This window comes from Anolis carolinensis, chromosome 3 (genome assembly GCF_035594765.1).
Source record: "Anolis carolinensis isolate JA03-04 chromosome 3, rAnoCar3.1.pri, whole genome shotgun sequence".
NCBI classification, from domain to species: Eukaryota; Metazoa; Chordata; class Lepidosauria; order Squamata; family Dactyloidae; genus Anolis; species Anolis carolinensis.
Window position 1 is genome coordinate 21,535,321 of NC_085843.1, and position 27,844 is coordinate 21,563,164.

Sequence of the window (27,844 nt, forward strand, 5' to 3'; positions counted from 1 at the left end):
GTTTCTTGCGCCATTTACGTTTATTGCGCCATTTCTAATTACTAAGTATACTTAACTAAGTAACTTCTCCTGGTTCAACCAACCGCAAATTTGGTAATGAAATGTAAAATAAATGGAAAACAGATTGCTTTGGAATAATTAAGGGGAGAGGAGCAGAGGGGTGCATTCTGCCCCAATATGACTTTACTGCTAGTGGTGCAAGAAAGGCGCAAACATATTGTCAAGCCCTATTTGAGAATGCATGGCCAATTAACAACATGGCTACACTTGCAGAACTCTGTTTAGGCAACCATAAACCAAATGCACCCATTAATTACTTAATTTTATTGAATTTATACTCCACCCTTTTCCCAGCCTCGGATTAAATTCATTAAGCAATCACTGAAATTCTCCAAATGCATACAGAAGTGAACTGATTATGAAAAAGATACAATTTAAATCAAATGAAGAAAAATCTCATTTTTGTTTCTACAAATACACATAACTATTCATGAGGAGCCCCTGGTGGCACAGCAGGTTAAACTGCTGAGCTGCTGAACTTGCTGACCAAAAGGTTGGAGGTTTGAATCCAGTGAGTGGATTGAGCTCCCGCTGTTAGCCCCAGCTTCTGCCAACCTAGCAGTTTAAAAACATGTAAATGTGAGTAAATCAGTAAGTATCGCTCAGGCAGGAAGGTAACGGCACTCCATGCTGTTATGCTGGACACATGACCTTGGAGGCATCTACGGACAATGCTAGTTCTTCAGTTGAGAAATGGAAATGAGCACCAACCCTGAGTCAGATACAACTAGACTTAATGTCAGGGGAAAACCTTTACCTAAATATTAGTGTATCTTGTGGAAAAATGCAGAGGGTTTTGTTTTATTTTTCACCCTATATCCACTCATGTAAAAATAAATCTGAAAAAGAGTACTCTTTGGAAAATAGTGTGGGTAAGAGCGGCTGACCTGCTGAAACAAATGCAGGATGAATTAGGTTTGATTTGTACATAGATCACTAGCAGACACCAATGTTGCCAAGTTTTAGAACTGGGGGAGTCTGAAAACTGACAGGTGTTACTAAAAGTCTAGATGAAAAATGGGGGGAACATGTTGCCTGTGGGAAATTACAGTAGTAAGTGATGGCATATGCCTGTCCACATTTATTTCTCAACAGATCTGTCTTTGTTAAAGGAAGTCTTTTGATTTATTATGTATCAACATCCTTGTCACGACTCTTTATAACCTATTAATTTCTCTTCCCACATTCATCTTCTTGCACTGATATTAATAGTGAGGTTAGGAGATACAAGGTGACAATTACCAGCTGGACTTAGACTGGAGATTTGGATTTTGTAGGACCATACATTTGATCCCCTGATTCTGTAGGGCCTTTGTAAACTATGCAGTATTCAGAGGATTTTAAAAAATTAGTAGGCTGCAGATCATATTTTAGTGTTTTGCTGATGTTTTTAAATGTGAAATAGTGTTTTGGAATTACGTCTTTGGATCCTTTTTCTTTTAAATCCTAACATTAAATTCTTTCCATAAGTTTCTACACCATTTTTATCTCCTTACAAATGTCATATGAAAATGTGTCCATATTTTCTTATACATTTCAAATAAATTATCATTTTTGTATATACATTTCATCATTTCTTTGGGAAGCATTTTCCCTAACATATTTTTATTTTGTGCACATGTTGCCGTGGACTATTCATTTTAGTGCACGATCTTAAATGTCTGACACATCTCCAAACGTAGATTTGTATCTCTATACAATTTATTCATGTGTAGGTTCAGGAAGTGTAACCTTGTCCATTTTACATTCAAATAGGCGGTGCCTATTGATCTAATCACATTGGCATGTTTTCAAACTGCTAGGTTGGCAGAAGCTGGAGCTAACAGCAGGCACTCACTCTGCTCCCCAGGTTTGAACCTGGGACCTTTTGGTCTGCAAGTTCAGCAGCTCAGCACTTTAACACACTAAGCCACCGGAGGCTCTACAAATTGATAACACGTAGTAATATAGCTAGTATACATCCCTTGGAGAATGTTGTCCTCCTGCAACATGGGTGTGTGGTATAGCATTACCATGTATTGCAGCAGTGATGCTCACAAAACCCTCCAAATTCCCAGTGGCCCAGCTACCAAAACCAAAGTTGATTAAAACTGGGAGTTGGAATTTCACGGCATATATAAGTCCATGTGACTTCCACTCCTGCCTTTTCCTACATTCTTATTTTGGATATTTCTAGTTTATAATTACATAAGAGGAATTCCACAGGTGTAATCATTTTGAATTTTTTGATTCAGAGAATCTCTGAAGATGCCAGCCCCAAATTGAGGTGAAATGTCAGGAGAAAATGCTGCTAGAGCACGATCATATAGCTTAGAAACTAAACTACACAACAATCCAGTGATTCCGGCTGTGAAAACCTTCAACAATACATGTCATGTAATCATATTACATGGGCCTGAAAATACCAACCTCAGCTAGAATGGACTCCAGCCATTCCAATCTATCCCCTGGCTCTGTAAGGATGAAGGCAGGACATCCTGCAGAACAAGGCACTTAAGAAAGAAATGGCCATCTACCCATACCTTTTTCTGCAGGCTATTTCCACAGGTGTGTGTTGGGTGACCTTGTCGTCCTCAGATAGCAGCAGGTGGCCCTATACATTCAGTATCTCAATGTTACAATCCCTACTTCTTTTATAGCACTGCAAAACTCATTCAAAATCAATCATACATACTTGAGACTAGTAAATCACATTGAACACAGATTGATTTCTTTACTTCAGAAGAAGCATAAGTGATGTTGTGCTGTAAATATCTGTTACCTTCTAAAATTGAATAAACTGGTTTGAGGGAGCTCATACGTGTGTTTATTTAACTGTTCCTATTACTCCAAATCCATACATTTTTGGAAACTGTCAAGATACCTTAGGAATTGTATCTATAACTACCTTATTTTGTTGTGAGAATAAATAACTGATATAGTCATTTAGGCTGAAAACCTTTGTGTGCTTACTAGGGAATTACATTGGACTCAATGGGGCTTATGTCTGTGTAGATCCTACACTGTAGGATAACATAGGCTTGCAATTGCATTGTTACTCTCACAGTTACAGGATATGGAGAACTTGATTCTACGCCATGAGTAACATAACATATTGTGCTATCATATTGTTGAGACAGAAGTCTTTGGGTTGCTTATCAAAGAATAAGCTCTACTAAACTTGATGGAATTTATTTCTGAGCAGCCTGCCAATTGAAATCTCAGCCTCTTAAAGACATAATGTGGGATATTTCATATGAATGATTTTTCAGAAATGTTATTTATTCTGTCAACAGTACTGTTTTTATCCATTGTAAAGCTGCTCTTATCTTTTGAAGATGGGTGGAGTAGAAATGTAATGAAAAATAAATATCTGCAGATGTCTTCCTGTAAGTCTCCTGTAGATAGATTGCTGATATTCATATCTGTAATTTGCTAGCAACCCCTTCATGCTCCTATGAGGACCCAAATTGACAAGGATTGATCTGAATCATTATGTCTGCTGAGAAGCAGAAGAGCCCAATCATGCAAACTTATGCACAAGGGTATTTTTGGACATGTGAAAATCTTCCAAATTAGCAAATGAAAATCGTTGGCTTGTTTAAGAGCATTCATGTCACGGGAATTAGAAACCAAAAGATACGAGGCAAATTATTCTATAATTTATATAGAGCAGTGATTATGCAAAGTGCTTTGAAAACTTTATCTTCTTCGTAGGTTGTTAAGGTTGCCATTTCCATCCTCCACTTCCACTCCCCGCACACATGCACACACTTCTAAGAAAGTTTGTGACAAGTGGAAATTCAAATGGTAAAGCTTTTTCCTGTCGCACCTCAGAATAGTTCACCTTGCTATGGACACCAAGTCACACACAGAAGAAAGTCTTTTGTAGTTTTATTGAGCAAAAGCAAATATATATATATATATATATATATATATATATATAGGCAGTTATAAGGTTTCCAAAGTTGCAGAAAAAGAGTTAATAGAAATCCAATAGTTCAAAAGCCATTAAAATCCAATAGTTCATATGCCATAAAAATCCAATAGTTCATAAGCCAAAACAGTAGACAATAGATCCCAAGGAACAAAGGCCCAAAGGTTACAAAGATTCAGGAACAGGAGACTTCTCCTAGGCAAGAAGCTGAAACATCCACTCAGATGAAGCGAGAATTTGCTTTGACAAAAATCTATCTGAAAACACAGTTTTAAAAGCAACTCAAGAATGCATTTCTCTTTCCTTCAGAGGCCTCTCTCTTCCCCGTCAACCTTACACTCCTACGAGGCCGAGGCACTCCCTTCCATAACAACCGGTCAGCCCTAGATAATGATGGCACCCTTTCAAGGTCTTCGTTATCTCGCACCTGAGCCGGGGCTTGAGACATCTCCTGCTCATTAATTCCCATGGGAATGTCATCCTGGCTGTTATCTATGGTCGGCTGGGTCAACAGTTCATTCTGCTCAAGCTGCATTTCTCCAGCCTCTGAATCAGCCTGTATCATTCCCATCCCCATGCCATCTTCCTGAAATTCATCCTGCATCCCATCATCTGGCTCTTGTATCTGAAACCCAGAATCCCCTTCTTCATCCTCACTCTGGCTATGCTGTTGCTGAGTCACAACATTTCCAGCATGAAGATCAGCACATAGCTACCAGCCTCATCCTTGTTCTGTACCGTGAGGATAGATCAACATGGGGCAATCACAGAAGCACATACTGTTCCATTCAGTATTTTTTGTACTTCCGGATACTTGTGAAGATTTATGAGAAGGAAGCCAGAATGATTGACTTTGTTGTATAATTAGTATGTAAGACAGGCAGGTCTTCTAATGGTCGTGTTATCTCTGGGGTGCACATTCAGATGTGTGGCTTTCACAGTAAACAAGTACTGCTGTTCCATGAAGCAAAAACCATTCCCATATGAGCCAGACCACAGACATGTTGAGTGTGCTCAACAAGAAACCTTTCTGCAATGAATTTATACAAAATGTTTAAAAGAACCTCTATTTTCATTTATTTTTACCTTCACAGAGAGTGTGGATTATGGGCCAGTGTTTATCCAGGAGCCTGACAATGTAATTTTCCCAGTGGATTCAGATGAAAAGAAAGTATCCCTTAGTTGTCAAGCACGAGCAAATCCTACTCCAACTTACAAGTAAGTGATATTCTCATAAAGACGGACTAAAATGGGATCACTTTCTCCTGCTTTCAATCCTAATTCAAACCAAATAAAGTATATGAATTTAGAAGCTATATTACACATGCTGTTTCCAAAACACTACTTTCTTGCATGCACAGAGCTTATCCAAGTGGATGCGTATACTGAAAATTCTGCCCAGAATGTATCATTAATGCAAGGAAAATTCAAATGGAAAGAACAGCTATATGGTGGTGTTTTGTATTTTAGATAGTTAAAATTGTTATTTGTTTTTAATATATATATTCATATGTATAATTATGTATTTGCCTTGTTTTTAAGTTCTGTTGTATTCTGTCATGTCATAATAAACCACCTTGAGTCCTTATAGGGAGAAAGGTCCGATAAAAATTAAGTTAATGATAATCATGATAATGATGATAACTATTCATTCTCCTTATAGATATCTCGCCAGATTGAAATAATGTCAGTTCAGGTTTCTTCTGGAGGGCTGCAATAATAGAATTTTTTTTAAAAAAAAAATTAAAAATATGTGATCTTGGAACCTGTTCAACATTATGTTGTCAAGAATGAAATATTTCATAAGAAGGCTCATAATAATGACAGTAGGCATCACTAGATCAAGGAGGATGGGAGAGAAGCAGGGAAATCCAAAAAATTACAGAATATTGATGTTAAAAGAAAACAAAAAGATGAAGTCTTTCTTTTTGCTCCCGTTGCAGGTGAATGGGCAATACCCCTTCCTCAACAGATAAATAGTGTAACATGAGTACTGTGATGGGAAAGGCAATCCAGGTCTGGGGAAAAAGCAGGATATCAGTTTAATCAATCAATAAATAAATATCTACACAACTCATCCAGATACCTCTTTCTTCTAATGCAGACTATGTGCTGCAGAATTTTGATTTAGATTATAGTTTTTTTTCTTCTAGATGTGTACATTAGTGGTTGCACATCTCATGAAACAGTGTACATTTTTTCTTCTTTTTTGGTGTGTGTGTGTGTGTGGGGGTGCATTTCCTCTTTTGTAACAATGCTCAATGATGGCTGTGTATAGCAACAAGAAATGTTGTTAATGTTGCAAAATAAATACATGCACTGGAGGAATAATCAAAATCTTATCCTACTGTCAATGTAAGTTTTTGGACCCTACCACCAATTGTTACCTCACCTATGCCAGCATATTCATGATTGAGAAACTTTTGATCTCCCCATCAAAGTAAGGAGACAATGTATTAAAGTTAATCTGCCATTCCTAATTTCTTTTTTAAATATCAGTAATGAATTTAAAATTCAAGATTTTAATCATTAAATAATAGGGGTGTGGAAATCTTTGTTTTAAAATCATAAGCCATATCTAATTCGTAAGTTTTGTATATACGAACAGATATTAAGAAACATGGGGGGGGGGGCACCCAAAAACTTAAGAATCAAAACTCGCCCAATTCTTTTTTGTTTGAATTCTGTAATGCTCGGAAGTCAGTTTCATTTTCAGTGCAAGTGAGGCAAAACAAAAAGGCTACCATTCTTCTTTAAGAAGAGACAGGCTGCCTCTTGCCATGAGGAAAGCAAAGTAGCAGGGCAGGACAAGCTGAGTGAACTGGAAGAGAGACTGAGAGAGCACAGAATTCTGAAATAAGTTTGGGAAGACAAGGAGCCCTATAACAGAGAATTCAAAACTATATTTCCCAGAATTCTGCTCAGCATCAGAAAGCCCCAATTAGGATAAGAAAGAGATTAGTTCCTCCTAGCAGCAGCCAGAGTTCCAATAAATTGTTGAATCTGCAAAGAGGAGAACTTACTGATACTTCAATACTAGTAAGTAAGTTTGCTGGGCTGGGAAGAAATCCCAAAATTGAAGTTCTGTTGGTTAAAAAAATTCAATGAGATAGCTGTTGTAGCTTTTTTTAAAAATGTTTTTGTCAAAAAAAAATATTGAAAAATCCCAAAAATCCGTAGATGTATGAATATTTCTGAAACTTGGGAGGGATGATCCCGTTATATTGTGTCATTGTATAAAAAATTAGCTGTGCCTGGCCATGCGTTGCTGTGGCAAAGTGGTGGTGGTATTGGTTAAAAATTGTTGTGTAATTTTTATTTGATGTTATTTGCAATTTTTTATTAATTTTATTGTAAGTTATATTTTTATTTATTATATTTTATTATTTTCTTGTATTATTTTTAGTTATTTTCTGTTGTTATAGTATTTTATTGTATTAATTTTTAGTGTTTATTATTATTTTTTATTGGGTTGCTAGGAGACCAAGTTGGAGGAGCTTAGCCTTCTAACTGGCAGCAATCGGATAAAAGCAATTATTCCTCTCTCTCTAATTAGGACTTTATTTTTCTTTTCTTTTTGTTGTATCAACCTAGAGGCGTGGATGATGGGTTGTGTTGTCAAATTTCGAGGTTGGGGGCCTGTAGTTTTGTTGTTTTATGGGTCGCCGTGATGCCATCACTCTTTTATATATATAGATTCAATGAGATCACTTTTGTAGTTTTCTTTTTAAAAAATGATGTTTATTAAAACTTTAACAATTTCCCAAAGATCCATGGATAAGTGAAATGTTCTGAAACTTGATGGGCTAACAGTGTTAAATATGTTCTATAAGAGTAGCAAGTTTCACCCCAATAGCTCTAATAATGAGAGAGAGAAAGGTCCCTGAAGTTTCTCTATTGGCACTGTAACTTAACGAAAAGTAGTTAACATGTTATAGTTATGGTACAGACCCTGTCCAATTTTGGAAACACTATAGAAATGATTTCCCCCCACACACACTCCCTAATTTCATAATGAATATTGAAACATTTTGTTCATTGATGGCACAGGACAATACCAACATTAATTTTTCAAGAAATAATTTGCATTTCATGTTGTTTTAAGTCATTACTTTGGGCAAGGTAATTGAGGATTGTTGGCCACTTTTAGTAACTGAAAATGTTTTTCTCATTTAATTATGCAACCATAAACAGTTCTTATTAACAATAAGGTAACAAACACTTTTATACATTGTTCTTAGCATTTTAAAGTGAGCAAGTTATTTGCCTTTCAAAATTTTATGTAAATGTGTTAGTACTAATGCTGAAATCTCCAAGCCAGAAATCCAGTGTAACATAATGTTCCATGTGTTCAACAATATAAATCAACCATCACCATAGGAAGTAACAAGAGTATTTCTGTCATATGTGACATTAGATAAAGGTCATAATGAATAAATCAAAGAGATATTCAGATGGGCTGTGGCCCTATAAGAAGTATTTCTTTAGAACAGTGGTTCCCAACTTTTGGTCCTCCAGGTGTTTTGGACTTCATCTCGCAGAAATCTCAACCAATTTACCAGTTCTTAGGAATTTTGGGAGCTGAAGTCCAAAACACCTGGAGGACCAAAAACTGGGAACTAATGTTTTAGAAGGAGTCAGTCTTCTCAGGTATTGAGCTCAGGTACACTCTTGTATTGGTAAATATATCAGAATCAGATGAGGTTGTGCAGGTGCTGAAGTGGGTAATGGCAGCAGTAGCTGCATTTGTAGTGGTTTGAGCAATCAACTACAGTTCTAGAGATCAAGGGCATGCAGAGCCGGCCCTAGGTATTTTTCAAGTGTAGGCGAACAGAATTTTGGCGCCCCCCCCAAACCAATCACTGAAAAATAAAAGCGTTGGATAAGCGAAAATGTTGGATAATAAGGAAGGATAAAGGAAAAGCCTATAAAACATCAAATTACATTATGATTTTACAAATTAAGCACCAAAACATCATGTTTTACAACAAATAAATAGAAAAAGCAGTTCAATACATGGTAATGTTATGTAGGAATTACTATATTTGCAAATTTAGCACTAAACATTGAACAGGGATATAGGGCAGTGTGGACTTAGATAACCCAGATAGCCCTCAGTATAAAAAAAAAACTCTAAAATCAGGACAATAAATAAAGAACAACACTCTGAAAACAGAAAAAATCCAGACAGTAAACAATCAGGGACAGCTAACTCCTCCTAAAAAAAAATTCTCCCAGGCAAGAAGAAGCCAAGCCTTGAAGCCACAAGGCCATTAAATGCTAATCAAGGTGATTAATTACAACATTCACACCTGCTTCAAAGAAAAGTTCTTTCTCCCACTCTGGACCTTCTACAGATATATAAACCCCACATACCTAGCTTCCAAGTTCCCACAGACCTCACAATCTCTGAAGGCCCCAAAGGTGGGCTCGCGTGGTGCGAAGGTGGGTCCGCGCCGGCTGGAAGGCCCAGCGCGGCCGCCAGAAGGCCCGAAAGAGAAGGAGGTGGAGAGTGGTGCCCTCCTCCCAGGACGATGGCGCCCCCGGGACGATGGCGCCACAGGCAAGTGCCTATTTCGCCTTATGGTTGGACCGCCTCTGAGGGCATGGAAATATATTTAATAATCTCCAAAGAAGGAAACTCCACCACATTCCATGGCAGCACATTATACTACTATCGAACAGCTCTTTCTGTCAATAAATATTTCCTAATGTTTAGATGGAATCTCTTTTAATGTCTTTTGAATCTACTGCTCCATGTTCTAGTCTCTGGAACAGCAGAAAACAAACTGGCTGCCACCTCAATATGACATCTTTTCCCTCTTCTCTTCTCCAAGCTAAACATGCCCAACTCCCTAAACCGCTCCTCATAGAACTTCGCTTCCAGGCCTTCTATCATTTTACTGTTTGGTTACATAAACATGGTTTTCTAAGTTTTGTTTTCCACATCATGTCTGTATATTTCACACAAAACAAGACATTCTTACTATTATATCAGTGCTTTGTTTTCATATTTGGCAGTTTCTTGATATAGACAATTATTAATCCACTTTCTGTGTTTTCCTCCTAAGATGGCTCCGAAATGGAACCGAGATAGAGATCGAAAGTGATTACCGCTACAGTGTGATAGAAGGGAGCATTATCATCAATAATCCCAGTGAAACAAAAGATACTGGACTATATCAATGCATTACTACTAACATGTTTGGCAGCATTTTGAGCAGAGAAGCTACACTTCAATTTGCATGTAAGTAACAAAGTACAACAGGTGATTCACTTAGAAATGATTAACTGCAATTCATTCTGCCATTTTATTGTCTGGATCTGGCTAATAAACTTTTTCCACCATATTCTGAATAATGAGAAAGAATTATGAGAATCTGTTTGAATGATAAAGGATTAGACTATTTGGTCTGTCTTGGCTGTTAGCCATCTGTGGCTTTTGCTAAGTTAGGATGTTATATGGGATATCTGGCCCAATCTACTTGTCTGAACGTATCTCTTCCTATGAGCCAGCAAGATCCTTAAGATCATCTGGAGAGGCTCTGCTCTTGGTCCCGCCTGCCTCGCAAACGCGGCTGGTGGGAACGAGGGACAGGGCCTTCTTGGTGGTGGCTCCCCGGCTGTGGAACACCCTTACCAGAGAGATCAGACAAGTTCCAACTCTTTTGGGCTTTAGAAGAGTCCTAAAAACATGGCTATGTGCCCAGGCTTTTATCGAATAAACAATAAAGATGACACAGATTGACCTATGGATAAGGCACGAGGTTTTCGGATGAACGGATCTGAGCATATATATATTTAAAATTTATATACTTTAGTTTTATAGTGTATTTAATTGTTTTTAACTGATTTTATGTATTGTTGATTGTTTTTGTATAGGCATCTAATTGTGCCAGTGTTGTAAGCCGCCCTGAGTCCCTTCGGTTGAGAAGGGTGGGATATAAATATTGGAAATAAATAATTTTTCTTCATCTCAACAGAAGCTGAAAACAACTTCCATAGTTCACGGTAGCTAGGAACAGGCTTCTAGTTACAGTCAGCTAGGACATGTAGTGACATTTTGTTATGATACTTATTCCTGATTTGAGAAAAATGCATTCAACAAAGGGCCACATTTTTATTGCTACATATCCATCTTTAGATCCATATACATAGACCCTTTTTTCTTCTGGGGCTTGCACTGCCTGATTCTAAGTTTGGTTGTGTTTTAGAGGATGAGAGCCATCTCTTTGCTTATATTTTTCAAACATCTGCATGTTTTAATATGCTTTAATACTTTTTCCCATTGTCTAAAACAGATTTTGTTCATGCAGTTGACATATGTGCACCTTTTTATGTGTGTTCATATGTCCACAACTGTCTGTCAACATGAGTATTCCAAAGTGCAAATTGCACCATCCCTGAGAAAGTTGAGGAAATGTAGGCCAAAACAATTCCACTTAACCTGGGACAATAATGGGATTCTTCACATATCTTTATCCTTACATTTACTAATGCTGCTGGTGGTGAAGAAATTCTTCGTATATTAAAGAACCATAGAACAAACATCATTTTATATTATGACTTCAAGAAGGATATTGACAAGTTGGAACATGTCCAGAGAAGGGCGACCAAACTTATCAAAGGTTTGAAAGTCAAGCTCTATGAGGAGCAGCTTAGGGAGCTGGGTGTGTTTAGCATTGATAAAAGTCTGCCAACAGGGGATGTTGTTCAAATATTTGAAAGGATGTCACATTGAGGAGGGGGAAAGCTTGTTTTCTACTGCTCTGGAGACTAGGACAAAGAACAATGAATTCAAATTTCAAGAAAAGAGATTCCACTGAAACATTAGGAAGAACTTCCGCATGGTAAGAGCTGTTCATCAGTGAAATAGACTACCTTGGAGTGTGATGGAGTCTCCTCCTCTCAAGGTTTTTTAAAGCAGAGTTTGAATTGCCATCTGTCAGGAGTGCTTTGATTATTTTCTTGCATACCAGGGGGTGGACTGGATGGATGGCCCTTGACAGGCCCGTAGCCAGGATTTTGGTTCGGAGGGGGGGGGGGCTGAGTCTGAGAGAGAGAGGATCTGCCCTAGCAAACCTTTTGTATTGTTATCCCAATACCCCCATGCATATGGGATATATTGAGCATGGTGATCAGATCATGATATGAATAAACATAACAGTTTAAATAATAAATGTAAGGCCTTCTCGCGGACCATCCTGAGAATTTCGGGGGGGGGGCTGAAGCCCCTCAAGCCCTCCCCCTCCCCACGGCTACATGTCTAGCCCTTGTGGTATCTTCCAGTTTCATGATTCTATGATTCTATGAACTGAATGATGAATCTATGGATTTTATCACATGGCGGGGGAGGAGGGGATCATTTCATAAAGTAAAGAGAGGAATTGTGAACCTTTCAGTCGCCCTATTTTGTGACTTTTCCTCTCATCAGACATATCAAAATTTGGAGTGCTTCCCTGTAGGCACCTGATATCTTCCTCATCACGCACAGTCTAGAAGTCTCTGACCCTGATGTGTTTTTTTGGTTTTAGAAAAGCATTTCTACTGATGAGGCACATCTTAAAATTTCTATAATATCCAGACAGGATTCGTTACATAGGACAGCATATGTATCATAACAGGAAATAATAACAAAAAGTTATGTCATATTTATTACCATTTGGATTTGAAGTTCTTACATAGACATCTCAAAATAAAACAGACTCAATTGTTATCAAATTACATTTTTAAAAACAATAATAGGATAGGAGTACAATAAGAAAGCTAAATAATTTTTGGAAAACAATTAAAGAACTTAAGAGTAAACAATAATAGCAGAGAGGAATAGCAGCAGAGGAAAACCACCTATTCTGTAAGTTCTCTAATGCCTCTATTCTGCAGTATCTGTCATTTCTAAAAATAAAAATAAAAAATTTGTGAAGGATAAACAGGGATGACAGCTAACCACTCTAAGGACCACCCATGCCTCTCTTCATGCAAAACACCAAAAGGGTATGTAGACTTCATCACATATCATTTTGAGACAAAATTACGGGCCCTTCACGTTGTTTTTGCCAATTTCACGATTTCTCTCAGTGATCACAGACTAGCCCAAATTAACAATAGATCTGTAGTTGTGTGACTTGGGTGGGGGGGGGGGCATGACTGAAAGTATGGCCATGTTGTCTAATGGCAGCTGTGACTCCCCATTATTTTATGGTGGCAGACAGTGAAATGGAGAAGGGGAAGGGAGATTGTCTGTCTGATAAGGTTGTAGAACACAGAGATCAGTTTAAAGATTGATCTTTAGATTATGAAGATCATCAGGTAGTTTCAAAAACTACCAAACTAGGAGCCAGGTTGATCTATTGAATTATATAGTTGGAAGAGACCACAAGGACTATTCAGTTCAGGAATACATAATGACACCTGATAGATGGTCATTCAACCTCAGTTTAAAATCCTCCAGAGAAGGGCACTCCATCATACTCTTAGGCAGTGCATTCCACTGTCAAACAGCTATTAGGGCAGAGGCTTCATAGCTTTGGTGCTGACAGAGAGATTATTGTCTTGCATATGCAAAGACTTTGGTGGAAGGATCTTTCTTGATTATTTAGGAGAACAGGCAAGTTCAATGTTAATGTATCACCTCTGAATCAAAAATGCATCACAATGGTCTCAACGTAGCTTTCCCAATAACTGGGGATGTGCTGTATTAAATTATTCATTCCTGTAAGGGAGAACAAATGATATCAGCAATTTCCTCTCTGCTGCTAGATGTCTTAAAAACCTATCTGGATTTTGAATGGCAGCTTTTCGAAAACTATGCAGTTTTCGAAGAGGTCTCAGAGAAGGTAGTGAGTCTCAAGAAGGGGGGTAGATGTGTACAGTTACAGAGTGAGGGTGAGAATCAGATGAGAACTGGGAGTGTGATCTTCTCTTGGCTTTCCCCTCAGCCACCCCATGTGACATCAGGCAAGGGAAAAACCAAGCAATAATTTCAATTACTTGCCCCCCAATATCAGAGACAGGAAAAACTGACCAATAATAATAATAATAATAATAATAATAATAATAATAATAATAATAATAATAATAATAATAACAACTTTATTTTTATACCCCGCCTCTATCTCCCCAAAGGGGACTCAGGGCGGCTTACATGGGGCCAAGCCCGAATAAAAACAATAGCAATATAAAACACAACAATAGACAAAAGACATGCACAATTAGAAAAATTTAAACATTAGCCAATAAAAAACAAATGTCAAGAACTAATAAAAACATGGATTAAAACGGAGAGGTTGTAAAAGTAGACTGGGTAAGGTGCACCATATAAATATTGTAAACACGAGGTGACTGCTAAAGTGCTGATAAAGTGATATTCAGGGACATTCACCAGCTGTATTTGCAACAATCCAGCCATTGTCAACCTGCAATAGCTACTGGGAAAGAGGATCATCTCAAGGAACCTGGAAGCCCCCATTGAATTTATACACTCTGTAACTGTATGCCTCATGTGGGTGGCAAAAGAGGATTCAGGTTTTTCTCCCTCCAGGTTGTATGTGAATCTTCTTCCCACCACTGCTGCTAGAAACCCTGAGCCCTCCTCCAAAACCAGACAGTGTGTTTCTCACGGGCTCCCCCCTGCAATGAACTCTGCACAGTTTCAGTTCTCATTTTTCTGTTCTTCTTGACTGAGAGACTCAGAGCTCATTTTCAGTTGGAAAGGAAGTGATAGCATTTCTATATCAATAATACATCTTTTTGGGTCATTTTTTTCTGGATGTGGAAGGAGATTTCAAGGTCTAGGCGTGGTTTAGAGGGAATAAATTTTTGGTTTTTTATGTCTTCTTTTTAAGAAACAAGTCCTTTCTACCCCAAAAGTGAAGGACCGAAAGAAGCACATTTTGGGATGAGGCTGTGGGTGGGAAGACTGGGGGCTGTGCATGGTGCAACTCAGAAAAAACAAAAAGGAAAGGAAACAGATTAGGGAAGAAGGCAGGGAGTGTGTATCAGGTTTTGGAAGAAAATAGCTAGGAATCATCTCCTTCTCTTAGTGGCAAAATATAAAATTTTACCAGTTATCCATCCTGGGAAACCTAAAGAAAGCATGAATGCTTACTATTCACCTAAGAACTTCTGCTGCCACCATATTCCTGCCCGGACATTTCAAAGGCCAGAGTTAGTACCATGAGGAGTAAAGAGGGTTGGTATTTTCTTTAAATTTTCAAATATCCACAGATCATATCAAAATATATAATTTTGGCATCCAAACCTCCCTAAGACCTATATGTGAGGTTGACGTATATATGAGGATATACAGTATGCTGCTAGTATTTTATCCCTATTCAAGCATTTGCCTTTTTCCATGAAACAGAAGGTATGTGGCATACTTCAGTCACAATTCTAACATTCTCTGCAATAAAAAATTATTCTCCTTAGATACAGTAATGATGTATAACGATTCCCTGTAAAAAAATTGTCACTGTGCCATTTGAGCTTATCTCCATGCTGATAACGTATTTGAACTGAAATGTGACATCTTCAGCTTTCATCATATCCTGCTGATTTTAGAACCTAAAATCCTCTAGCCATCTATCAAAATATGAGACTCTCAAATGAATAGCAAGTTTAAAGGGGGGGGGGGGATGTCCCAAGTATCTCAATGCCATTGCCAATTTCAAAGTCTTTGCATATTGATATTATGTGTGTCCAAGTGCAGAGCAGGCGGCTTTCCACACCATTTAGTATTAAAACTATGATATATATTATCCATATTACCCAACAGAGTAAATACTCACACAATTAATTCCAGATATCTTGATATGGGGACAGGCAAGATTCCTCTCTCTCAGCTCCACCAAGGGAGTGATTAATCTTTTCTAAATTTTAGTCTGAGCTTCAAAGGGTTAGCAAAGCATATTAAACTTATTTGGAAGACAGGGATTGCCACTTTGAATGGGTTTTTTAATTATTCAGACTAAAACCCAGAGAAGGTGTTATGATTGAGCCTCATGGCTCTGTTACTGACAGACGTGGGCGTAAGACTCCTCGAGAGTCAGATACTCTCGAGGAGCGAGAGAGAAAAAGACTGCGAGACATATTTGCAGCACCATCTGACGAAGAGTCTTTCGAGGGGTTTACGGAGAGAATGGAGGAGGGGCTGGTTAGCTCAGAGGAGGATGAGATGGATTGGACTCGGGTAAGGGAGGAATTGGGTGCCACTGGCCATGATGGGACAGAAGATGAATGGGGACCTTCAGGATTAGACCCATGGCTTAGCTGGAGGGATGGGACGGGATCCACAGCTGGAGATGCTGTTGGGCGTAGTCAGAGGTGTTCCAGCTCTGACGAGGAAAGTGATGAGGAAACGCCCGGGTTAAGGAGGACAGCTGACAGTGATGAGGATTTGTAACTGGCATAAAATGGGGCTTGGGAGCAATTGCAAATTGCGTTGGGCAAGGTAATCTGGACAAACGCTTGGGATCTGTGTGTGTGGGACGCTTTCCTGAAGACTGGTGTGTTTTCCTGTGCTGAGACCTTGACCTTCCGTCGTCTTCTTGACGGACGCCATCTCCTGCTTTGAGAACTCGGACTGAACTGACCACGGCTTGTCTTCCCCCCTTCTTGGACTTGGAAAAACTACAAACGTCTGCTTCTGGCTTTGATCTACGGAACGGAACTGGTCTACTCTACTGCTACAATCCTTGGCTGATCTGCTCGTGTTGGAAATCCTGTCTGCTGTGTGTGTGTGGGAGCGACGCAAGTTACTCTAAGCACAGTGTTGGCAGCAGAGAGGAATCTGCTGCCAATTAGTTGCATTCTTTGTATCTTTTGTTCCTTGGCTTTCGTTTTGTTTATACCCAGGCTGAAGCAAGCAGTTTGTTTTTACCCGGATTAAACTCCGGTTTAATCCGGTTTATCTTTTGAACATTTACTTTTGTCCCTTTTTGCTCCTAAAGGCAAATACTGCCTGGCCCTTGTGTTTTACGGGCATTTTTTGAGTTCTGTAATCTAATAAACTCTGTTACTTTGAATCTTGTGGCGTTCTGTCCTTGACAGAAGGTCTACCACACTACCAGTACATGACAAAGCTTCTGCTCATCAGTGCCTACAAGATAGACTGATGCTCTTGATTGGTATAGATTAGTTTTTAATGACTTTATGGAATTGATATCTAGTAGAGGTGTAAATCTTCCTCTATTTTATTTATACTTTTATATATGAATGAAAAATCTGAGTCTTCACTACAAGTCTGAAAGGATTATGGGAGTTTTAATGGATTTTTACTTATTGTTCACAGTTTTCTATGTTTTTTTTTTTTTTGGATTATCATTTTACGAAATGTTCTTCCCTGCTCACAAAGGTTTGCTTTTAAGTGTATAATGTATTGTTTTTGTTCAAAAATTCCAAATACTCCATGTTCATGAAGTTAATTTCCCCCCAAAAATACAACATTTTTGCCATTGCTGCTTCTGATGACTATGTGCTAGTTTTTCACTCTTATTCGGAAGTGAAAATTCTCATTGCAGCAATTTGTTACACCCTTTTATATGGCAACTTCGTATGAGTTCAATTGGCAGCAATGGAGATATTCCTATGAAGGTTTCCTAGACACATCATTTTTTGTGTTAATGATGTACTTGACTATGTTGGATAAAGCAATAAACCTCTTTTTTCACATGCACTTTACTTCTCCCATCCACCCCACTGGCTGTCCATACAGAACATCATGTATGTTACCTTTGAACTTAGCTTCTAAACCAGTTAACATTAAAAACTAAATAAATACAATAATAAATCATGGGTTTAGAGTAACTAATTGACATCAATGGGATTTTTAATCCGTAACCTTATTTCTCTGTACATAATTAAACCTAGATTAAACTCCATACAATATAGACCAGTAATAGCAGAGTTAAAGTGCAATATTCTACAGTGTACAGTCAACCTGAGAAGTCTTCATTATTCAAAGGGAGTGAAATGCAATTACGATAACTGCATACACAATGGGCCAATGATAATATGCACTAACATCCCAGAACTGGTTGTAGTCTGACATTGGATGCATCTACACTGTGTGATACCATTAGGTGAATCATCTGCATAAGAATGCATAGAAGGTTAAAGATCTTGTAAAACTACAAATTTCAGGTTTCCATAACATTGAGCCAGGGGTGATTGAATGGGTTTCTAATAGAGATGTGCACATTTTTTTTCTTTTTTTCCCTTCATGCTATCGTTTTGTTTCTGTGATGTCTCATGGGCCATGTAGTCCCGTTCCTAGTACTATTGTGGCAGACGAAGAGGAAAACTTGGGTTTCCCACCGTTTCAGCCAGAATTGGAGCCCCTGCACCTGCAAGATGTTTGCCCACAAAAAGTCAGCCAAACAAGCCTTGAGCAGAAATCTCCCCCGTTCTCTCGCCGGGATAATTATAATCGAGATAGAGGCGCTAGGGAGGCGAATCGCCGAAGCGCCAGAATCGCTGCCAGACAATTAGCTGATTAAGCCTGTTTCCCTTGGGAAATCTTGAGGAGTCATGCATCTGGACACAGTATGGGTTTCGCTTCTTGTTCCCCAGGGAAAGTGTTCCTTGGCGGGAAAACAAGATCCTATATAGGTGTTTACCCGCAAGGAAATCCTTGCGGAGTCAATTCGTCAGCTTCGGGAGTGAGATCGTGTGTGGACTACGCTACTCCAGTTACTTGTTTCCAGGACCTTGCCACGGACCTTGTTCTAGTTCCAAGTCAGCCTTGTTCCCCGGACCTCGCCTCGGACCTCGTTCTTGCTTCTTGCTTCTTGTTGCCTCGTATCAAGCCTTGTTTGCCAAGAATCTAGTTTGTTTTCCAGCCTTGTTGTCAAGCTCCATTGGACTAAAGGACCTTGGCATTTCCCCACACTTTGCTTGGCAAAGTGTTTCGGTTATTGGATTATAACTTTGGACTCTAATATCTCATATTGGACATAGATTTCCTGGACTATATTTGACCTTTCCTGAAAGGTCTACTTCTGAACTATATCCTTCACTTGTTTTTATTGACTTTATATATTCCTTTAATAACGAGATTAGATAGAATCTGGCCTCTGCGCATGGTTATTGGTGCTCTATAGCCTGGGTCCTGACAGTTTCGACCGTTCATCTACACAAATTGAATGATGACATTTTCGTAGGAAACAAGAGGCGACACGAAAATGAAAGCCGCGCAGTCATTGTGCTTGCTTTCATTTTCCTTACGTTTAGGCCCCCATAATAATAAGCAGGCACTAACAGAGGGCAGCTTTCACATCACAGCTGATGTGTACCAATGGGTGTTAATAATAATAATAATATTAATAACATAGTTATTCTGGGACCCTAGGCTGAGTCTGGGAGAGGAGTGCGTTCCCATTACATCTGATGTGGACTAATAGGTGTTAATATTAATATTAATAACAATAGTTATTCTGGGACCCTAAGCTGAGTCTGAGAGAGGGCTGCTTCTTTCATCCAGAGGTTCTCAAATGTTTTCAGTCACGGAGCACCTTTGAAATGTGAAATTCAAGGTGGAGCACTACATTTCTTCTTGCAAATACATACTGTATTTGATCAATAAAATGATAATACAGTATTGACAAAGCAAGGAAGTTTCACAATTTAAACATGCAAGACATTAAGTTTTATCATTCGCTTTTTTCTCCACCAATTTCACATTACAGACAGAACTACATGCACAAAAGAAAAAATAGAAAAAAGAAGCATGACAAAACTGTAAGACAAATATTCTATAGAGTCTATAGTTTGTGTTTTACATGGAAGGTACTAAATATATTCTCTACTTGATACTTTTCTACATGCTGCTCATGGGTACAAAACAATTTTAATGAGATTTCCCCCATTTATTACTAAAAATAAATAAATAATTTTAATTTAAAAAAATCCTTACCTTTTTACAGAACACTTGGAATTGTTTCACAGAGCACTAAATACTCCAGGGAGCACAGTCTGAGAAACTCTTCTCCAGTCCATATGCTTCCAGCCCAACTATGGTATGCTTCCATCCTAAGTATAATCGAAATACAGGATTCCCTGTTATCTGTGGTTTAAGGTATCCACAGGAGTGTGTTTGTATCTTGGAACATATTCCCATGGGGATGGGAAGAGTGGATCTATTGTAGTTTCATTGAAGGGTGTGTCTTAGCATATACACATCATATAAAAATTCACTGAAAGCAATCAGTGAGCTAGATTGTAGCCACTTCTGCTTCTTTTTAATTGTTCTGTGAGCCTTTCTCTCTCTCTCCTCACACATACAGCTGATCCTCACATTAATACAGTAAAATGTGCTTCATCTCTACAGAGATTATTTGGCTGCTTGAAATCTGAACACAACTGTATTATTTATATTCACTCCTCCAGTCTATCTTATAAATTCCAGTTTTATTCAGATGATTGTTACTGACTCTTCTTTTTATCTTCTATGGCATTTCTTGCTTCTTCAACCTTTTTCCCCATTTAGGATACAGAAAGTCAAGTACAGATTAACTATAACTTACATCTCCCCTTGCAAATGGTTGCACACATAATAATAGTCCCCTGATAGACAGGAGAAGAAGTCCACAGTGACGCAGATAAATCAACTAGTAGGGTATTGGGTGACAACCTCCATGGTGGAATAGTCTTGACAGCTGACTGGAGAACTTCCTGCCACCTGCAAATGGCTAAAAGCATTGAATCCAGTCCAGCCAATTTGCATGTGCACTGACTATTGATTCCAGATGGAGGTGCCAATTTTCATCAACAGATGCATTCATTTATTTTATAGCAGCGAATATGAACGTAACACTCTAGGCCAAAATCTGTCAATTTTGATTTGTATCGACAAACATACTTGTTAGCCTCCCCTTTTGGATTTGGACCATAGGATCTTGGAAATCCAGTCAAAATCACCATAGTCTATTTTGTCTTTAGGAAACAACATTGCTTTCTGGCAGCCCTTGGAATAATAGTTGAATAGTGAGTCAAACTACAAATCCAGTTGGTAATATGATAGTATGGCAAGGGACAGAAACTGTTTCAAGATTGTGAAGACTATATCCTTTGACAATCTTCATTGGCCTATCCCATAAAATATTGAAAAGGTGCAGGGTTACCCAAATGGGAAGGAACATACAGCCTATAGCTTCTTTCTATTCTGGCTATACTAATTCATACCTTTTGCCTGGCCTCCTCATGTGATATTGGATGGAAGACACAAGAAAGTACTATGGAAACTATACCCTCCATAATCTTTCCTTTGTTTCCCTGCCACAATGTTGCAGGCATGGGAGGGAGCCAATAGAAGAGGGTCATCTTTGACACCTATGATCTGATAGCATGTTCACAGTCTATAGACGATCTCTCATTGCCAGGTATGGTTGTCTTCCAAAGGTAGAGTCTTGGTGTTGGGTAGGTAAGTAGCTTTGGTGGCTTATTCTGGATCTTCATGATCTTTCACAATGAGGACATAGTTTTCCAGTTGGAAGGCGGGCACAACAAAGGTTTGTTTGATGTGCCTTCCTCTCAGCACTTTTCTCCCTTTTGGCCTCTAGTCTCACCTCTTCAAAATCTATAGCACTGTTGGTAACAATAAGGCAGATGTCATTTGAAAGGTTGCAGCCTATCAGAACATCATCTTCAGGGGATCCCTTATCTTCCAATCACCCAATATACTAGAGAGACAGAAAATAGATGAAACTGGACTGGGGCATTAGGAATACCTCTTAAGTCTCATAAAATTGTAGAGTTTGAAGAATCCACAAGGGACGTCCAATTAGATATGAAGTGTGGTTCTAATTGAAAACACTGGATTCATCACTGAATACCAGTTGTTTAGTAACATCAGAAGAAGACTGTTCTTGGTTTTCTTATGCCTTGGGAGTTCAGAGTAATCATTCATGATTTCTCGGAAAGCACAATTAGATTTCAGAGCTGCTGGGCCTTTGATATGTTCCTGCATGGTTATTTTCTTCTCCAATTCTACTTCAAAATCTTGGATTCTGGAATACCTGTTTTTGCATATTTGTACATAAAAGGATATCTTGGAGATGGGACTCATGTCTACATGATATTCATATATAATATGAATTTCTATAATATTTGTAATAATTGTTTGCATGAAACAACTTTTGTGTACATTGAGCCATCAGAAAGCAAAAGTTGTTTCATGCAAAAAATATTGCAAATCCACTATCTATTTCTAGAGGCATGAATATTGGAATAAAAATTATTTTTTTAAACTATACCGCAGAGCAGTTACTGAAGACTGTAAACAATTAAGGCTTAATTTCTTTGACAGCAAAATTATCAGAGAATCTCTTGTCATTCATTTATTTCCAAGCATTTTAATTGTATATGTATAAACAAACTGAAGTGCTTTTATAACTAATTTGTGAAATTAGGTATTGGAATATAATTATTAAAATGCCTGAGTAAAGGTAGCAAAAATGAATGTTGGGATACAATGCAATTTAAGTTATAGTTAAGATGCCTCCACCCATATTATTTTCATGCTGCCTTCCTTTGTTTGAGCAAAAATATACTACATATACACTACATATATACCTGTTATAGTGCTGTATAAGACTATGCCTGGCATGAAACTCTGTGGTCTTGTATACATTAATTGAAGTATTATCTGCTCAAAGAGTTTATGCTTTGTGATGCTTGGCAGGACCAGCATATCTGAGGCTGTCAGGCATCATCTGATTTTCACCAAATTATCAAGATGGAAAATGTAGTGTAAGGCAACCATACGGAGTTTTTAAAATATGGAATTCGCTATGAAACTGGAATGCTTATATGTCTCACATATCCTGATTATTCTTAAGATCTGCTAACTGCTTTGACATGGGTCCTGTTCCACAGAGAGCCTGCCAAGCAGAAATCAAGATGAATGCTAGTATGTGTGAGAAAGTAACTTGAGGAAGTAGTAAAAACAAGTCTAAAAGTCTATATTTAATTGCTAATCCCAACTAGAGTAGACCCCTGAATCCATTAAAGAATAGCAATTTACCACTTATGCAGATCCCATTGATTTAGTGAGTCTAGTTGGAAATAGCAAATTGCTTTAGGTCAAGGATAGCAATTCAGTAGAACAAAGTTATTGATCTGACCAGTTCCTAATGACAAGCTGCTGCTTGTCATACCAGTGCTAACTAAGCCCATCCTTGGCGATTTTGAAAAAGATGTAGACCGTTAGGCTGCCAGTGCTGAAACTTGCATTTTCAAGATGGATTACTCAGCTTGACAAGGGACTCCAATGCCTGATATTTCCAGCACAAGCCACTCAGCCTTAAAATCTAGTTAGAGGAATTGTTGTCATGATGTAATCATCAACCACAAAACTTTATTTATATACTGCTCTATCTCCCATAGGGACTCAGGGCAGTTTACACATGGTAAACATTCAATACCAGCATACAACATACAACAATCCAATAATAACATCATAATTTAAACGTGATAAAAAATTAAAACACTGTTCTCATTTGATATAAAAAGCAATTTCAAATAGCTCCATTGGGTGATTCAACAACCAATGGGCATGGGTTTCCGGATGAGTCATGATGGCTGTAAGAACTGGAGTAGGGTTCACACAGTAAAAAATAACAGAATCCAGGGTAGGAACGTGATTGAGAGCAAGGAGCATAACCAAGAGAGTTAACTTCTGAGTGCCTGCTAATTCATTATGGAACCTGGTCTAATTCCTAGTTTTCTGGGACATTTCAAGCACTGAGGGCCTAAAATTAGTTGTTATGCATTGCTTCAAGATGCCTTTAGATATAGGTGAGGTAAATGTTTCCCCCTGACATTATGTCTAGTCATGTCTGACTCTAGGGGTTGTGCTCATCTCCATTTCTAAGCCAAAGAGCCGGCATTGTCCATAGACACCTCCAAGGTCATGTGGCTGGCATGACTGCATGGAGCACCGTTACCTTCCCGCCAGAGCGGTACCTATTGATCTACTCACATTTGCATGTTTTGAACTGCTAGGTTGGCAGAAACTGGGGCTAATAGCGGGAGTTCACCTAGCTCCCCAGATTCGAACCACCGAACTTTCGGTCAGCAAGTTCAGCAGCTCAGTGGTTTTGCCCGCTGTGCCACCAGGGGCTCTTTAGATATAGATATATTTGAATCAGAATGATCACAGATTGGATTTTTCCTAGCAAATATATTTTTGTTGTATAGTTTATATAACATTAGATATAGATAGTTTAGATAGTGGTATATAAACTATACAACACAAATATCTTTGTTAGGAAAAAATCCAGTCTGTGATCATTCTGATTCAAATGGAGCTGATCTGTATCTCATGAATGTATTTGTGATGCAGATTTGATTGTGTATGTGCCTTCAAGTTGCCTGTCGACTGATGATGAAGCCATAATTTCATAGTTTTCTTAAACAAGAAATGCTCAGAGGTTGTTTTGCTATTTTTTCCCTCTGTAATAAAACTTTGAGAATCTAGCACGCAGGATCATGACACATCCGGGTGTCCCCTGGGCAATGTCTTTGTAGACGGCAGATTCTCTCACAACCAGAAGCAATGTGTTTTGCTTCTGACACAAGAAATAAAATAAATCCATTAGTATCTTCTGTCCATACACTAACCAGGGCTGGCCCGGCTTAACTTCCAAGATCAAGCAGAATTCGGTGCCTTTAGGGTGCAGTTCTTTTTTACCCCTCTCAATTTAAAAAATAATAATAATGGAAATTGACAAATGCACATTCTGAAGGGAAATAATTATTGTTTAAAGTATATAAGCCAAAATATATAAACAAAAATTAACAAAGGGATTGATGCATTGCCTTTCTCTTTTTAAAAATATCACAGATTATTACGGTATGCAAATGGGGAATGGGTGGAACAGATTAGAAATAGACTGAGAGGATTGTGTCTCATTGGGTTTAACCAGACTGATGAGGCTTAATTCTGACCTCAGTCATTAGTTGACACCTTTCCAAACTGTTTGTCTTTAAGGAAATGGATATAGCAGCTATAAAAAAATATTTTAAAAGACTTTGGAAGTTGCAGTAGAGCTGCTGAGGATGCGATTCCTAAGAGGAATTCTAAAGCATCCTACTCTCACATGCTCCGTGTGTGTGTTGTTTTTATGCAGTAACTCAGAAAAACATTTTCAAACATTCTGAACACCTATAACTCATAAAAGATGGAATTTGAGATTTGGGTGAACAGAGTTGATTATCATGAGGTTACAACTAAGATTTCTTGCTCCTTCCAAGTCAACATGTCATCACTGCCACCAGTCTGGTAGAACTAGAAAATTTCCAAAATGCATTGCCAAATGCAAGCAGTTTTTTTAAAAAATTACATTTAGCATTTGGGAAGCACTAGTCTTCTTGGCTCCTCTTTTCACAAAAATCTGACAACTGGAGTGAGAACAGAAGGTTCCCAGCAATAGCTCACCGTATGCTGTGCAGGCAATGATCGCTTCTTTGACCCTACATCCTTATTTATCTCTCAATTTTATGTGAAATCTTTACTGGAATGGTTCCTGTTGTGTGAAAATCTATCTATTATCATGAAAGTCAGTTCCTAAAGGCATTCGTGGATTCTGTATTTAACCACTGCCATAAGGATCCACTGGGAAACAAGTGACACATGCTTTTCTATAAAATTTTGGGAACTTACCATTTGGACTATAACTACCATAGTCCCATGGCCAACATGGCCACTGGACACTCAATCTGGAGGATTCCAGAAGTTGCTGTTCTTATAATTTTTCGATGGCCTACTCGTCATACATACAGCAGCCATGTATTTTTAATATTTTAAAAACGTGACTATGGGAAAAGAAACAGTGGCTGAACTTCTCAACTGATGTGATGTCTCATGGGCCTTGTAGTCCCGTTCCTAGCACTATTGTGGCAGACGAAGAGGAAAACATGGGTTTTTCACCGGTTCAGCCAGAATCGGAGCCTCTGCACCTGGAGGATGTTTGCCCTCAAGAAGTCAGCCAAACAAGCCTTGGGCAGAATTCTCCCCCGTTTTCTCGAAAGGACAATTATAATAGAGATAGAGGAGCGAGGGAGGCGAATCGCCAGAGCCTCAGAATCGCAGCCAAACAATTAGCTGATTAGGTCTGCTTCCCTTGGGAAATTCTAAGGAGTCATGCATCTGGACAGAGTTGGGTTTCACTTCTAGTTCTCCAGGGAAAGTGTTCTTCTGGCGGGAAACGAGACCCTATTTAGGTGTTTTGCCGCGAAGGAAACCTTGCGGAGTCAACTCGTCAGCTTGAGGAGTGAGATCGTGTGTGGACTTCGTAACTCCAGTTCCTTGTTCCCGGACCAAGTTCCAAGCCTGCCTTGTTTCACGGACCTCGCCACGGACCTTGTTCTTGTTCCTTGATTGCCTCGTATCAAGTCTTGTTTAGCCAAGAATCTAGTTTGTTTTCCAGCCTTGTTGTCAAGCTTCAATGGACTAAAAGACCTTGTCATCTCCCCACACTATTGCTTGGCAAAGTGTGTGTTTCGGTTATTGGATTATAACTTTGGACTCTAATATCACATATTGGACATTGTTTTCCTGGACTATATTTGACCTTTCCTGAAAGGTCTACTTCTGAACGATACTCTTCACTTGTTTTTATTGACTTTATATATTCCTATAATAAAGATATTAGATAGAATCCAGCCTCTGCGCATGGTTATTGGTGTTCTGTAGCCTGGGTCTTGACAACTGAGGATTTATATGGGCCATAATACTGTTTATTGGTCTGAACTGGAGGGGACTCATTGAATCAATTCCTGCATAGTGAGTCAACACATAAGTAAATTCACTTGATTCAAAGGGTTCAATTTAAGGATTAATGCTATTCTGTCAAGGCAAAAGTTGGGCAATTGGAAAAATTCTGGTTCAGGTCTACTGTCCTGGGTGATACTGTTCAGATGCTCATGTTTTAGAGTGAGTCAGTCTAGTTCAGTACATTTTTGTCCATCACATACAGATCATAAATATGACTGAGATCTGTTAAGTGAGGTATAAAGAGAGAGGATCAAACTGTTGCATGTGATGAAGTCCTAAGAGGAAAGCAGTAGCAAACTTGCAAAGAAAGCCCTAGAAAAGGCATAGAAAAACAAAGCAATGTATTTAGAAGTGTATTACTGACATGAAATAGTGGTATTGGAAGTTGACAGCTCTGATACCAGTGGGGTAGTAGTCTCTGTGTAGGAGGAGGAATCTAGAGTGCTTGTTCCTATTTCCAAAATAGCTTCAGCATCTTAAATAACTCTTTTGATGTTGAGACTAAAAGTCAGAGCAAATGTAACCTCAACTGACATCAGCAGCATGAACAAATGGCCTTTAAAATGGCACAACACACTATGGCACACAAAGCATTTGAGTGAGTGAATGTGTGTAAAGCCACTGTTTTTATGCAACTAAAATTATTACAAAGAAGTTCTGAATTGCAATAAAGAAAATCAGAACAATACTCAAAAACCTTTGTAAACTAACCCTAAAAGTTTGAATATTTTGTGCTTATCTGCAAAAATAAAATGAACAAAGACCTCTGTACCAGTCTAAGGCATGCTTCTTGAACCTGTGGGTCCTGCCCCCAAATGGGGTCCCCTTAGTTAGCTCAATGTTAGAGTCCTGAAAAATGTGACAATAGAGATTTTCTGAATGTCACCTAGTGGCTGTTTTAGACTCTATGGTGCAGTTTTTACAATGGATTCTTCAGAAGATGCTTCAGCTGTACTTCATAAAAAGGAAAATTAGCCTGTTTAGCAAGCCTTGCAAATGCTAATTTGTGATCAGTAAAAATTTGATATTTATACCTATTTTACATACTTTGGGTCATAAAAAGGGCTTGGGCCAAAAGGGTTCATGAGTGAAAAGGT

General features: G+C 38.5%; 1 protein-coding gene across 6 annotated transcripts in view; it reads left to right on the plus strand.

Moving 5' to 3' along the window:
* Positions 1–27,844, plus strand: part of cntn5 (contactin 5) — an 870,111-nt gene that overhangs the window by 540,697 nt on the left and 301,570 nt on the right. For all 6 annotated transcript variants that reach the window (XM_062977117.1, XM_062977120.1, XM_062977119.1 and 3 more), the window contains 2 exons: positions 5,071–5,194; positions 10,048–10,223. In XM_062977117.1, coding sequence (XP_062833187.1) covers positions 5,071–5,194; positions 10,048–10,223 — 300 coding nt within the window. The remainder of the gene's footprint in view (positions 1–5,070; positions 5,195–10,047; positions 10,224–27,844) is intronic.